The sequence below is a fragment of the Leptopilina heterotoma genome, unplaced genomic scaffold, assembly GCF_015476425.1.
Source record: "Leptopilina heterotoma isolate Lh14 unplaced genomic scaffold, ASM1547642v1 Lhet_42, whole genome shotgun sequence".
NCBI lineage: Eukaryota > Metazoa > Arthropoda > Insecta > Hymenoptera > Figitidae > Leptopilina > Leptopilina heterotoma.
Window position 1 is genome coordinate 2,003,190 of NW_025111078.1, and position 13,490 is coordinate 2,016,679.

The following is a 13,490-nucleotide window of genomic DNA, read 5'->3' on the forward strand; positions in this document are numbered from 1 at the left end:
AAAGTTCAAATAAAAATCCTATTCTGACTGATCTTGTCATTTTTTTTCAATCAATCATGAAACTTTGTTTTCCAATTTCCCCACAACTGTTCAGCAGGTAATGATTATTTTCAAAAATATTTATCAGTGATTATTAAAAAAAAAGTATTTTTCATAATAAGTGAAAATTGAAAAATAATTATATCTTTAAATATTTCTATTTATTTTGAAAATATTTTACAGTTTTCTTTTTTCGAGAAATATTTTTTTGAATATAAAAATTAACAAATATAACAATAACAAGAAAATGACACAGTAGAAAATGTTCTCAATTATTATTATTATTATTATTATTCGTCACCGAAGACAATTTTTTTACCTTGAAATCCAATTTTCAAAGCGTCCTGCTGTTTCTTTTTCGCCACCCACGATGGATGTAAATGTTCTTCAGATTTTTTCTCAATTTTCGCAGAATTCTGTCTTAATTCCAAATCCCTTCGTTGTTTTCTATTTGGTTCAAAATTATTTTGTGAATTTCTCTGATTATTTCCATCTGTTGATTTTGATTGATAATTTTGATCCTGTGATTTTTTCTGATAGTTTCTATCCTGTGATTTTTGTTTCGATTTTCCATGAGAATTGTGAGATTTATTATTATCAAGATTTGAAAAGAAACTTTCATTTTTACTGCGTGAAAATTTTTTCCCTACATTTCCTCTATCATCAGCATTGTGCTCGTAATGTTCTTGATTTGAATTGGAAATTTGTTTCTTTGGAATAACGATACTCATATAATTACTATCGCCATTTGCCGTTGTAAAAAAACTGTCCTCTTCTTTTTTCAAACCGAGTTGTTGGAATTTTTTATCGACTTTTGGTTTTTTTGTTGTCTCCGATTTATTTTCTTGTTCAGTTAATAATTGGGAGAATTTTTTTACAGTCGCCTCGTCACTCACTGGATGAATTTCCCTTTCTTGTTTTATTTCCGTTTTGGATTTTTTCTTTTTTAATTTCTCATCATTATCATTGTCGTCGAATTTTGACGATTTTCTTTTATTTTGTCTGGAGAGGGATTTTTTTGTCGAGGTTTTTTCGTTTTTGATTTTTTCATTTTTTGGGGAATCTTGTAAATTTTTTTGCGATGGTTTAAAATTTTTAATTTTCGAATTTGAGGATTTTTTTGTTTTTAAGGATTTTTTCTCTTTCGTTGCTTTCGAATTTTCTGGGTTCTCGTCGTCTTCGATTTCTTCGTCGTCTGTATTTTTGGATTCTTCTTCGTCGTTGTCATAAATTTTTTCCCTCTCGCTTTCTTCTGATTCTTCTGAATTTTCTTCTTCGTCGTCGTCGCTGTCGTCATCACTTTTTTCCGACAATTCGGAATTTTCCTCTTCTTCTTCATCACTTTTATTTTTTTCTAAAATTTTTGTATCATTTTCAACTTCCTCTTCTTCTTCATCTTCTTCTTCTTCTTCCTCGTCCTCATCTTCTGATTTTTTATCCTCATCATCAGAATTTTCTTCCTTTTTCTTCTTCTTTTTCTTATTTTTCCCAATTTCCTCATTCTGCGCTTCGGCATTTTTCTTCTCCTTCTCCTTATTCTTCAATTCCTTTTTCACAGCTTTCATTTCCTGTTTCATTAATTTTTTCCTGCCAACTCCCAAATATTGTTCGTAATCGGGAAATTTCTCTTTCAATGCAATTACTCGTTCCTTTAATTGGGGAAAATCGGCAAATTTCGCAGTGACACGAAGTGTCTCATCAGACGATGGTTCATTTAATATTGAATACAATGTTCTTTCATTATTAATAGCAAATTTTGTCACCTCATCGTCACGAATTTTTTTCGCCGCCATCACTTCGTTCTGAAGTCTCTCGGCTCGTCTTTGAAATTTTGACACTTTCTTCTCATCGCCACGTTTTTCGCGCAAAATCTTTATTTCCCTCGTTAAATTGTGTATCACTCGAACTCGTGATTTTCGAACTAAATGCCTCAGTGAAACGATCTAAAAAAATGAAATTTTTGGAAAAATTAATAATTTTATTTATTTTTATGAATTTATTCTATTTATTTATTTTTATTATTATATTTTAAACATTTTAAACTAGCAAATGCTACTCTTGAACGTAATACCTAAACAAACTTATTTCAACTCAAAATTTTTAGGACAAATGTGATAAAAACTATATTTTGAAAAAAATGAATAAGAGAATATTATAGTCTAAAATATTATTAATCGATCGAAAATAAATTTCCAACAGTATTTAATATTTAAATTAAAATAAATAAAAATTGAATGTTTCCAACGTTTCCAAAAAAAGTGTCAAACATAACCTCAAAATTCTTATTTTGAAAAATCGGAACTAAAGAAAAATGACAATCTGAAGAAAATTTGAAATACTCACCTCGTTGTTAATTTCCTTTTTACTCATTTTGGAAGTTATTTTAATTATTCTTTTCTATAATTATGATATAGATTTATAACATTTATAATATTTATTTTGTTTACAACGTTGACACGTTTTTTTTCTTGTGACATTGACAACCCTGGCGGCGAAAATTTGAATTAAATATCAATTGTCGGTAAGACAGTTTTCTCTCTTATTCAAATCAATAACATAACCTAAAATTCGTTTTTTCCTTTCAAAATAAAAAAAGATTTAATTTCAATTACACGTGTTTGAAACGTTTGAAACAATCGTTTGAATCATTTAGTGAAGAGATAAATAAAATTAACTGTGACATCTTTTCTCTATCAATAAAAAAACTAAGAAAACAAACAAAATGCTCAAGGACGAAAGTTGGACGTTAAAATAAAATTGATTAAAAATACGAGAACCATGAGATTTATTTTCTATTAAACAACTAAATAGGTGACGTATATATATATATATATATATATATATATATATATTATATTATTTTGACAATGAAAAAAAATTATGAAATCTATGAAATATATCGTATAATTTGGCAAAGCTGGCAATGTTTTCGAGGTTAGCATAGTTTTTTCTTTCTACACGTCTGCACTTCATTTTTGAAACAGGTGTCGCTGTTATCGAAAATTCCAGTCGTGAAATTGGGTTTGGGGAACGCCAGGGGAACAATTTTTTTTTTTTTAATAAGAGGACCCTTTGGCGAATCATTTTTTGGAATCCTTCCGTACTGTATACGTTTTTTTTGCACGTCACACACCGCAGGTAAATTCCATAAATTGATAAAGTTGCGTGATTAGTGAACTTTATTTCTCTCTCGATTAAAAAAAAATATATTTTCATTTGATTCATTTCATTCATTTTATTATCGCATGAGACCGCCAAAGTGGGAGTAATAAAGAAGAAGAAAAATGCAATATTATATGTAGTGCTTCATCTTTGACCTTCAATGATATGTATATATTTTTTTTTCTTTTTGTTTTCTTAAATTAAAACGTGTCTTGTTAATCCAATTTGTTTTCATTCGATCGCGATGTGTCAAATTTTTGGCTGATAAAATTAATACCTTTATATCCTTGTGTTTAAATTCAAGACCAATGTACTTTTGACAGCTGCGTGGTTTATTATTTATATTTGAGAGAGTGTAGTTTTTAGATCATTGTTTTATAGGGGAAATATTATTTCACAAATTTTTTCTAGTTTCTTTAAAAGTTATTTTTTGTGATTTATAATTTTGTTAATGTTTGTAAATCAGTTGCGGTAAATGCAGAATTTCCAAGGTTAATAGTGTGTTTTAAATCGAAAAAAAACGTAAGTTTAAAAAAACCTTGTTTTTTGTTTTAAAAAAAAATATTTTTTTTTGACGTGTTTGGAAAAATTGGACGGAATTAATAATGAATATATTGAATTGTTGTATTTAATAAGAGTAAAATAAGAGTATATAATAATAAAGTGCGACGATTTTGACGTGTGAGAAATAGCAATCAGCTGATTCTCCCTTCCATGAATTTTGGTGATACAAAATAACCTATTTTGACATTATTACAATGAGTTTATCGATTTCTTTGTTGCATGACTTGTTTACGAGGATTTTTTATTCTTATCTCGTAATGATTGTTGCAAATTTTTCTTAATTGTTGAAATTTTTAATTAGTTACTTAATTTTTTTCTTGTTTTTTCTATTTTTTTGCTCTTAGCACATTTGCTCTAGTTTTGTAATACTTGTTTGTTTGTCATAATTTATTATAATTGACGCTTGTTATTCGTTTGTTTTAAACTTGTTCTTATTTAACTGTTTAATATTTATTTCTCTAAATTTGTTTTATTATCTAACCTAAAAAAAAGTTTTTATTTCTTTTTTAATGTTTCGAATTCGTTAATATTTTTATTAATTTTATTAATTATTTTGTCCAAGATTGAAATTTTTTCTCAGAACGACTATATAATTTTTTTATATCGAATTATAATGGTTTATTTCGTTTTTAAGTGATGCGTAAATATTTATAGCAGTATAAAATTTGAAGCAAAACAAGTTTTGTTGTGATCGCATGAACTTGAGGTAGAAATCTAAATATAAATTGCAAATTATATAGTTAATAATTCTATATTTGCAATGAGCTATACAGCAAAAATATAAATACAAAATGCATGTATATTGTTATCAAGATCAAAATTTTTTGTCCTCCAGTGAATCGGTTCCTTTTGATTTTTTTACTCCAAAATTTTCTGATTTAATTTTTTACCCCTTTTTATGAATTAATAAATAACGAAACTTATTTAGTGAATAAAATTATTTTAAGTTAAATTTTAAATTAATTCTTATTGATATTTGTAATCTAATTAATTCTAATTTGTAATACTTTAATTATAATTAATTTTTTTTAATCAATATGAAATTAAAATTTTTGGTAATAATTCCAATTTTCATATTTTTTAGTAGCTAATTAATTTAATTAATTTAATAAATAATAATAATAAATATAAATAATTTATTAATAATAAAATAACTTTATTTTTTAATAAATAATTTTGAAAAATTTTGTTCCAGACGTAGCTTTGAATAACATCGTTCTTCAAATTTAGTTTCTTTTTAATAAAACAACACCAAAAAAAAGGAAAAAACAGTGATTTTTTCACTGAATCAGCAACAATGAGTTGTGCCCGATGTTGTTTAGTTGGTGTCAGCCGATTAGCTTCCTCTAATCATGTCGCAAATCACGGTGAGAAGTTTTACTTTTTTATTACTTTTAAAATTAATAAATTAAAATAGAAACATTTTTTTGAAAATTAACTTAAGTAAATTAAATAATTTGAAATTTTTTTAATTAAATTTAAATTAATTGATTTTTTTGAATTAAATTTGAATGAATTGATTTTTTTGAATTAATAAATAAATAAATTGTTTTCTTTTTCGACAGTACATAAAATAGTTAGGGTTGTGGCTTCTCGTCCAATTTGCACGACTGGAATTGTTAATAAAATTCCAACAGAGCCAACAACTCCAAATAAGGACGCAGGAGCGAGTACAACTGGGGGGACAACTGGAAGAGATGGTGGTGGTGGTGGCGGTAAAAAAAATACGTTAACTTGTCCGAAATGTGGGGATCCTTGTACACATGTTGAAACATTCGTCTGTAAGTATTTCGTATTTTTTTTTACAAGTTAGAAAATTATTTACTGTATTTTTAAAAACAATAAAGATACTCTAAAGTTGATAAAGAATATAAAAAATACACTAATTAATTAATTATAATTTACTACTTATTTATGTTTTCTCTTTACTATTTATAATATATTTGCGATAGATGAAATAATTAAAAAATTGAATTTGTGAATTTATTAAATTAATGAATTTATTGAGAAACTAATTAATTTTTGATGTTTTACAGCTTCAACGAGGTTTGTAAAGTGTGAAAAGTGTCATCACTTTTTTGTCGTATTGTCGGAAATTGACTCGAAACGAAGCTTAAAGGAGGCTTTAAGACCAGAGGAAACGAAGCAAGGATTTTATAGAAAACCCCCACCGCCCCCCAAAAAGGTAAAATAATTTTACGCCCTTAGAATAAGTTTTATTTTATCAAAAAACAAAAATTGAATCGTCTTTTATTGAATTTATATAAAGGAAGACTTTTTCTCTAATTATTTTATTAATATGATTTAATAACAAAAAATCAAATAAAGAACTTTGGAAAAATAAAGAAATAAAAGAAAAATACGAAACTGAAAAAATATAGAACTTAGAAAAATAAAGAACTAAAAGAAAAATATAAAAACTGAAAAAATACAGAACTTAAAATTTGTAGATTGAATGTTTTTGTTTCGAATTTTTAATAAAAAAAAGAACGTTTTATTTTCTGTTTTCGCAGATTTACGAGTATTTAAATAAGCACGTAGTGGGCCAGGAGTACGCGAAAAAAGTTCTAAGCGTGGCTGTTTACAATCACTATAAAAGAATTCACAATAATCTTCCTGTACAAAATTCAGGACAATCGAATGCCAATCCAGTTGGCAATCAAGATCTTAATCATCCGTTCACTCATAGAGGTCTTAAAACACGTAAATAAACATTATACCATAGCTTCGCGATTCAATTATTATGAAATATTTTTAATATTTATATAAATGAAATTTTATTTATTATGAAACTAAATTTTGCAAATCAATTTTAATCCTAAAATCATTTTTTTTCTAATTTGCTAAATTGTATTTTTTGTTATTTTGTTTCTGTTCGATTTTAGTCATTTTTTTTTTGCAAATTGGGAAATAAATGATAAAATTTTTCGAATAGTGGTTAAAAAAATTAAAAATTCGTCTATATTTCAATTGTTTGACTAAATTTATATTGATTGATATTATTATTACTAAATTATTATTCATTATCACTATTCTTTTTATTATTTTTGTTATTATTACTATTCTTTTTATTATTATCGTTATTGTTGCTATTCTTTTTATTATAATCATTATTACTATTCTTTTTCTTATCGTTTCTTTTTCTTCTTATTATAATTATTACATATTATTATTATTATTATTATTATTATTATTATTATTATTATTATTATTACTATTATTAATAATATTTTCTTAATATATTATTATTTTTACAGGCCTCGGATATTAAAACTTTTTCGATATTTTTCGATTATTTTCAAAAATTACAAATTATGTGAAAATATTTTTGAAAACAATAATTCTTAGATCTTTTGTATTCTAATTTTTCAAAATTCAATTATTCGCAATATTTTAAATTACATATTTCCGAAAATTTAAATACATGCCAAAAAAATAATAATATTAAAATTTTTTACAATTATTTTTAACATTTTGGAGAAAACAATCGTGTTAAATATTTTTAATTAAAATTCTTCAGAAAAATTTGTTTTTTTAAAATTATACAAAATTTTCCTTAAGAAATTCAATTATTTTCGATAAATTATATTAGAATATTTAAAAAAAAAACTAATTCTTAGAACTGAATTGTTTTTATCATAATTTTTTAAGATTCAATTATTTTCGAACAAAGGCAATTAAAAATTTTTCAAAATTTTCGTTTTTAGACTTATTACAATTTCAGAGAAATTATTCTCTTGTTTGTAATTAAATTTCTTCAAAGTTTTAAACATTTTTTTATTATATTTTTCAAAAATTCAGTTACTTTTCAAAGATTTTATCAAATTTCAATTATTTTTAAAAGATTTTACTATAGATTTCGATTATTTTTAAAAGATTTTATTAAATTTCAATTATTTTCAAAGATTTTGTCAAATTTCAATTATTTTTAAAAGATTTTACCAAATTTGAATTATTTTATAAAAATTTTACCAAACTTGAATTATTTTTTTTTAAAGATTTTAACACATTTAAATTGTTTTTTTTAAAAAGATTTTACTAAACAATAATTTTTTTTTAAAGATTTCAACGAATTTTAATTATTTTTTTTAAAGATTTTACCAAATTTCAATTATTTTTTTTAAAGATTTTACCGAATTTCAATTATTTTTAAAAGATTTTACTATAGATTTCGATTATTTTTAAAAGATTTTATTAAATTTCAATTATTTTTTTTTAAAAAGATTTCACCGAATTTCAATTATTTCTTTTAAGCTTTTACCAAATTTCAATTATTCATAAAAGATTTTTCCCAAATTTCAATTATGTTCAAAAGATTTTACCAAAAATTGTTTGGAAATTTTGCCAATTGTATAATATAATTGAAAAACTATTATCTTTTAAAAATTATTTAAAAATATTTTCAAAAAATTAATTTTAATAATTTCTTTATAATAATTTTTTAAAAATATATATTTTCTTTAATAACATTAAAAATAAATCATAGATAGTTACAATTGTTATAAAAAAAATTGAATTTTGGCATTTAAATAATTTAATTCTCAACGAACTTTCGGAAAATTAGTAAAAATAATTTATTTGGAGATGAAGTTTAAAATGAAGTTAAAAATTATAGAAAATAATTGACTTTTGAAATGGTTATAGTTCTAATTTTCAGAAGGTTTTAAATTAAAAATTTGTAAAATTTTATTTTTCATAGGAAAACAAATTAAAAGTACCTATTTGAATATTTATTTAAAAAAATTATTATATTTTTGAAAAATTGAATTTGAAAATCAGTGAAAGGGAAAAATCAGGGAAATACAAAATAAAATTTTTGTGACAATATTGATTTAAATAAATAACTTTTTCGACTTTTTTAAAAATATTTTTAATCGACTAAAGCTACTTTTTTGCGGCGTAAAGTTGATCCGAGGCCTGATTTTATTATTGTTGTTATTATTATTATTATTATTATTTTACTATTTTTATTTTTACTATTTTTATTTTTTTTATTATTTTTATTATATTACTATTTTTATTATTATTATTATTATTATTTTATTATTATAAATGAAATTTGACTTTAATAGAAGAATAATTTTGTTGTTTCCATTTTCGCAGATTTATTGCATATATCAAACATTGGAAATCCATTGGGCGTGGGCTTTCAACAAGTGTCGCAAACAAATGAGCAACAAGCAAAATCGGGTTCACAATCGACATTGGGCTCCGATATTCTTGACAGTAAACAACATCAATTAAAATTGGAAAAAAGTAATATACTTCTATTGGGACCAACGGGCTCGGGAAAAACTCTACTCGCCCAAACGATAGCACAATGTTTAGACGTTCCATTTGCAATATGCGATTGTACAACATTAACGCAAGCCGGCTACGTTGGCGAGGACATTGAGAGTGTAATAGCAAAATTATTGCAGGACGCAAATTATGTCGTTGATCGAGCACAAATGGGAATTGTCTTTCTCGATGAGGTGGATAAAATTGGTGCCGTGCCTGGTATTCATCAGTTGCGCGACGTTGGCGGCGAGGGCGTGCAACAGGGAATGTTGAAAATGTTGGAGGGAACAATTGTCAATGTACCTGAGAGGAATAGTTCACGTAAATTACGCGGCGATACATTACAAGTGGATACGACAAATATTTTGTTCGTCGCATCGGGCGCTTATAATGGACTCGACAGGCTTGTCTCGAGGCGTAAGAATGAGAAATATTTGGGTTTCGGTGCAACGCCAGCGTCGGAGAGTCCCGGCAGGAGGGCGGCTAATTTGGCCGATGTGGCGAATATGTCGCCATCAACTGAGGACGATAATCGTGAGAAGGATATTTTATTGCGACAAGTGGAGGCGAGGGATCTCATTGATTTTGGTATGATACCGGAATTTGTCGGCAGGTTTCCCGTTCTCGTTCCGTTTCATACTTTAAATAAAGAGATGCTCGTGAGAATATTGACCGAGCCGAAGAATGCCATGGTTCCTCAATACCAAATGTTGTTCTCCATGGATAAGGTAAAGGAATTATTCATTCTTCTATTTAAATAATAGTTTTGTTCAAGAATTTTATTCCTGAATTTTATTCTTATATGGATAAAATTCATTCAAAATTCAATTATTTTCATAAATAATAAAAATTCCACAGGAATTGAATTATTAAAAAAAAAAATTGAAAAGATTTATCCAAAATTCAATTATTTTCATAAATAATAAAATTTTCACAGGAATTCAATTATTTAAAGAAAAATTAAAACGATTTATCCAAAATTCAATTATTTTCATAAATAATAAAATTTCCACAGGAATTCAATTAATTTAGAATAACATTTTCAAAAAAGTTTCGAAAAAATCAATTATTTAACAAATTTTTATTCAATTCTTCACGATAATTTAATTACTTTCATTAATAATAACATTTTTCATGGAAATTCGATTTTTTAAAAAAATGCTTTATAAAATTCTAAGCAACAATTCAATTATTTTCCAAAATATTTTAATAAAACTCTTCCCAAGAATTCAATTATTTATATAAATAGATCTTCCAAAGAATTCAATTATCAAAGATAAATAACAAAATTATTCCTAAAAATTCAATTATTTTGAGGCATTTTAATAAAATTCTTTGCGAAATTCAATTATTTTCATAAATAAATAACAATATTCATCGCAAGAATTCAATTATTTTTAAAAGTAATAAATTTTTTCTTGAAAATTCAATTATTTTAAAAAATTCTAATAAAATCGTTCGCAAAAATTCAATTATTTTCATAAATAACAAAATTTCAATTTTTTTAACGTTTATAATTTCGAATCTGAAACAATTTAATTCTTGCATGGAATTTTATTAAAAAATTTTAAAAGAATTTGAATTTTATCCAAGAGATTTGATTAAAAACTTAAGAAAATAATTAAATTTCTTTAAGAAATTGAATTAAAATTGTTCTGAAATTAATTGAATTCTTCTCAAAAATTGTTACCAATGTCCTTGTAAATAATTGAATTAATTGAAGGAATTTTATTAAAATATTTAAGAATTATTGAATCCTATAAAGAAATTTATAAAAAGTTATATATATATTAATAACAATTGAATTCTTTCAATGAATTTTACTAAAATTTTTTAAGGAAATGCATTCCTATGAGAGATTTTATTAAAATTGCATTACAAATAATTGAATTTTCTCTAATGAATATTGTTATTTATGAAAATAATTGAATTCTTGCCAAGAATTTTATTAAAATTTTCGAAATTAATTTAATTGCTTTGAATAAATTTATCAAAATCTTTTGATATAATAATAAAAATTCTTACAAACAATATTTTAGAAATAATTGAATTCTGGAGCTTTTTATTGGAATTTTTTAAAATAATAAACTTTTTCGTGGAATTTAATAAAAAATTGTATTGCAAAAAATGGAAATCATATACAGAAATTTGTAAAAAAAATTTCAAAATAATTAAATTAGAAAAATCTTATTAAATTTGTATTGCAAATAATTGAACTTTCTTTAACAAATATTTTTATTTATAAAAATAATTGAATTCATCTGAAAAATTTTATTATTCTTTCGTTTCTTTACAAACGAAATAATTTTTATTTAATCATTTATTTTTAATTTATTGAAAGATAAATAAATAATAATTTTTCTATCGTTATTATATTTGTTGTAAATAAATAAACGACTGTAAGAAATGAAAGAGTAGATATTTGTTTGATAAAATTTTAATTTAAATTGAAAATTTGAAAATAATCTTAATTGAATTTTAAGAAATGAAAGAATAGATATTTGTTTGATAAAAATTAAATTTAAATTGAAAATTTGAAAATAATCGTAATTGAATTTTAAAAAATGAAAGAGTGGATAATTTTTTTGCTAAAATTTAAATTGTTTTGTAAGTAATCGTAATTGAATTTTAAAAAATAAAAGAATAGAAATTTTTTTTTTCGGTCAGAATTGAATATTGGAAATTTTGAAAGTAATCGTAATTGAATTTTTTTTAGGTGGAATTGACATTCACGCCAGAGGCACTGGATGCAATTGCATCGTTGGCAATGGACAGAAAAACCGGAGCGCGAGGTCTTCGTGCAATTATGGAATCACTTCTATTGGAGCCAATGTTCGAAGTGCCAGGAAGCGATGTATTGACTGTTCACGTAACCGAGGGCTGTGTTAGGGGCATTGATAAGCCCCAGTACATTAGAAGAACTGAATCTTCAGATGACGAATTACAACAAGCGCAGCGGGTAAATAATTAGCAAATATTCAATTTAGGGACTTCTTCTGCAAAATTATTTTGAATTCCTATACATACAGAAAAAAAAACAAAAAACAGAAAAATAATTTCAAAAAAAAAAAAATACGCATCATATTTTGCAGAACTATATTCAAAAGTTTCCTCCTCCCTTCTCCCCCTCACTAAAATGCCATCTACTCTAAGTGTTCGAAAAAAAATCTGATTGAGATGAATCTAATCGAAAATACAAATTTTTAATCATTTTAAATGTCTCTTAGTTTCCAACGAATAGTTTATCTGCGGCAGGTGCTTGAATTTCGAACAAGGTTTCTTCAAAAAATTTTCCTTTTTATACACTCAATTTCTTTTTTAATTTCTTTTTAATATCTATTTAATTTTTTTAATTTCAGTATTTATTTCTATTCTTTTTATTTTTTATTTCTATTATTTATTTTTGTTTTTATTTCTATTAATATTGAAATCAATTCTTTTTTTTACATTCAATTTCATTTTTTACTAAATCAAAAACAAAATGTAGAAAATATTTTTAGAATAAACACAAGAAATGATAAATATTTGAAGTAATTTTGCAAATTTGAATTTGTTTTTAAAAAATCATTTTTTAATATTAAAAAACCAATTCTTTTTCTGGGGAATTTCCAGTTGTTAATAGATATTCTTTCATTGCATCGTTATAAACTAATGAACGATACGACAAGATTATGGGAGATGAAGAGGCTGGAAGATCGAAATTCATAGCACCTGAATTAAAAAAGTGAGATAAATATCGACGTCGTGATTTTCAAAAGAAATAAAAAAAAAGTATATATATATAATAATTATAAAAAGTAAAAATAATTATTTTTACGCAAATTCAAACTTAGATAGCTAACATTTTTTGTAATATATTGTACATAGCAAGAAATATAAGTAGAATCATTACGAAAAGAAAAATAGAAGAGAATAATGAGAAAAAAAACGTATATTTAACTCTAAACGAAAAATTTACTCTTTTTTTTAAGGAAAAAAAAATTATCTCGACAATTTTTTTTTTTTATGATCTATTGGAAGAAAGGTATTCTTTTTAAAAAAATAATTGTTATTTTACAATGAAATTATAATATCCAAACAAATTCATTCCTTACTATTGTGGTGTTGATATAATAGTCTAATTTTTTTTCAGAATAAGAAATTTAAACGTAAGCAATTTTCATTTTAAAAACACTTTCTGTTTAATATCACTTTTTCTTAATTTTTTTTTTTTTTACTTTTTTGCTTGTGATTAATAAGTTTTTACAAAATTAATATTATAATTTACGCAAGAAACTTGAGAGAGAAAAAAGGAAAACAATTTTATTGTCAGAGAAATTTGACATTTAATAATAAATAATAAATAAATTAACGAAAAGAATATTGAAACTGAAATTGTTTTTTCTTAGATAATTTTACTATTTAAATTTGTAAATTATTAAATTCATCGAGTAAATTAAATTTTA

The 13,490-nt window shown here is 24.0% G+C and overlaps 2 protein-coding genes across 8 annotated transcripts; one reads left to right on the plus strand and one right to left on the minus strand.

The window, feature by feature from the left end:
• Positions 1-181: 181 nt before the first annotated feature.
• LOC122506445 (uncharacterized protein DDB_G0283697-like) lies at positions 182-2,538 on the minus strand. The gene is made up of 2 exons (XM_043618630.1): positions 2,383-2,538; positions 182-1,982 (listed from the first exon to the last, which is right to left on the minus strand). Exons 1-2 carry the CDS (start codon positions 2,407-2,409, stop codon positions 330-332), a joined length of 1,680 nt encoding a protein of 559 aa, XP_043474565.1. The 5' UTR covers positions 2,410-2,538; the 3' UTR covers positions 182-329.
• Positions 2,539-2,640: 102 nt separating this feature from the next.
• Positions 2,641-13,208, plus strand: LOC122506444 (ATP-dependent Clp protease ATP-binding subunit clpX-like, mitochondrial). 7 transcript variants are annotated; one of them, XM_043618624.1, is made up of 10 exons: positions 2,641-2,850; positions 3,024-3,177; positions 3,668-3,723; positions 4,961-5,132; positions 5,331-5,546; positions 5,802-5,950; positions 6,279-6,468; positions 8,869-9,773; positions 11,762-12,004; positions 12,658-13,208. In XM_043618624.1, exons 4-10 carry the CDS (start codon positions 5,063-5,065, stop codon positions 12,751-12,753), a joined length of 1,869 nt encoding a protein of 622 aa, XP_043474559.1. In that variant the 5' UTR covers positions 2,641-2,850; positions 3,024-3,177; positions 3,668-3,723; positions 4,961-5,062; the 3' UTR covers positions 12,754-13,208. The 7 variants fall into 7 exon arrangements, with proteins under 7 accessions (XP_043474559.1, XP_043474557.1, XP_043474558.1 ...); XM_043618622.1 differs by lacking the exon at positions 3,668-3,723; XM_043618628.1 differs by lacking the exon at positions 3,668-3,723 and having other exon boundaries at positions 2,643-2,850; positions 6,279-6,456; positions 12,658-13,206.
• Positions 13,209-13,490: the final 282 nt, after the last annotated feature.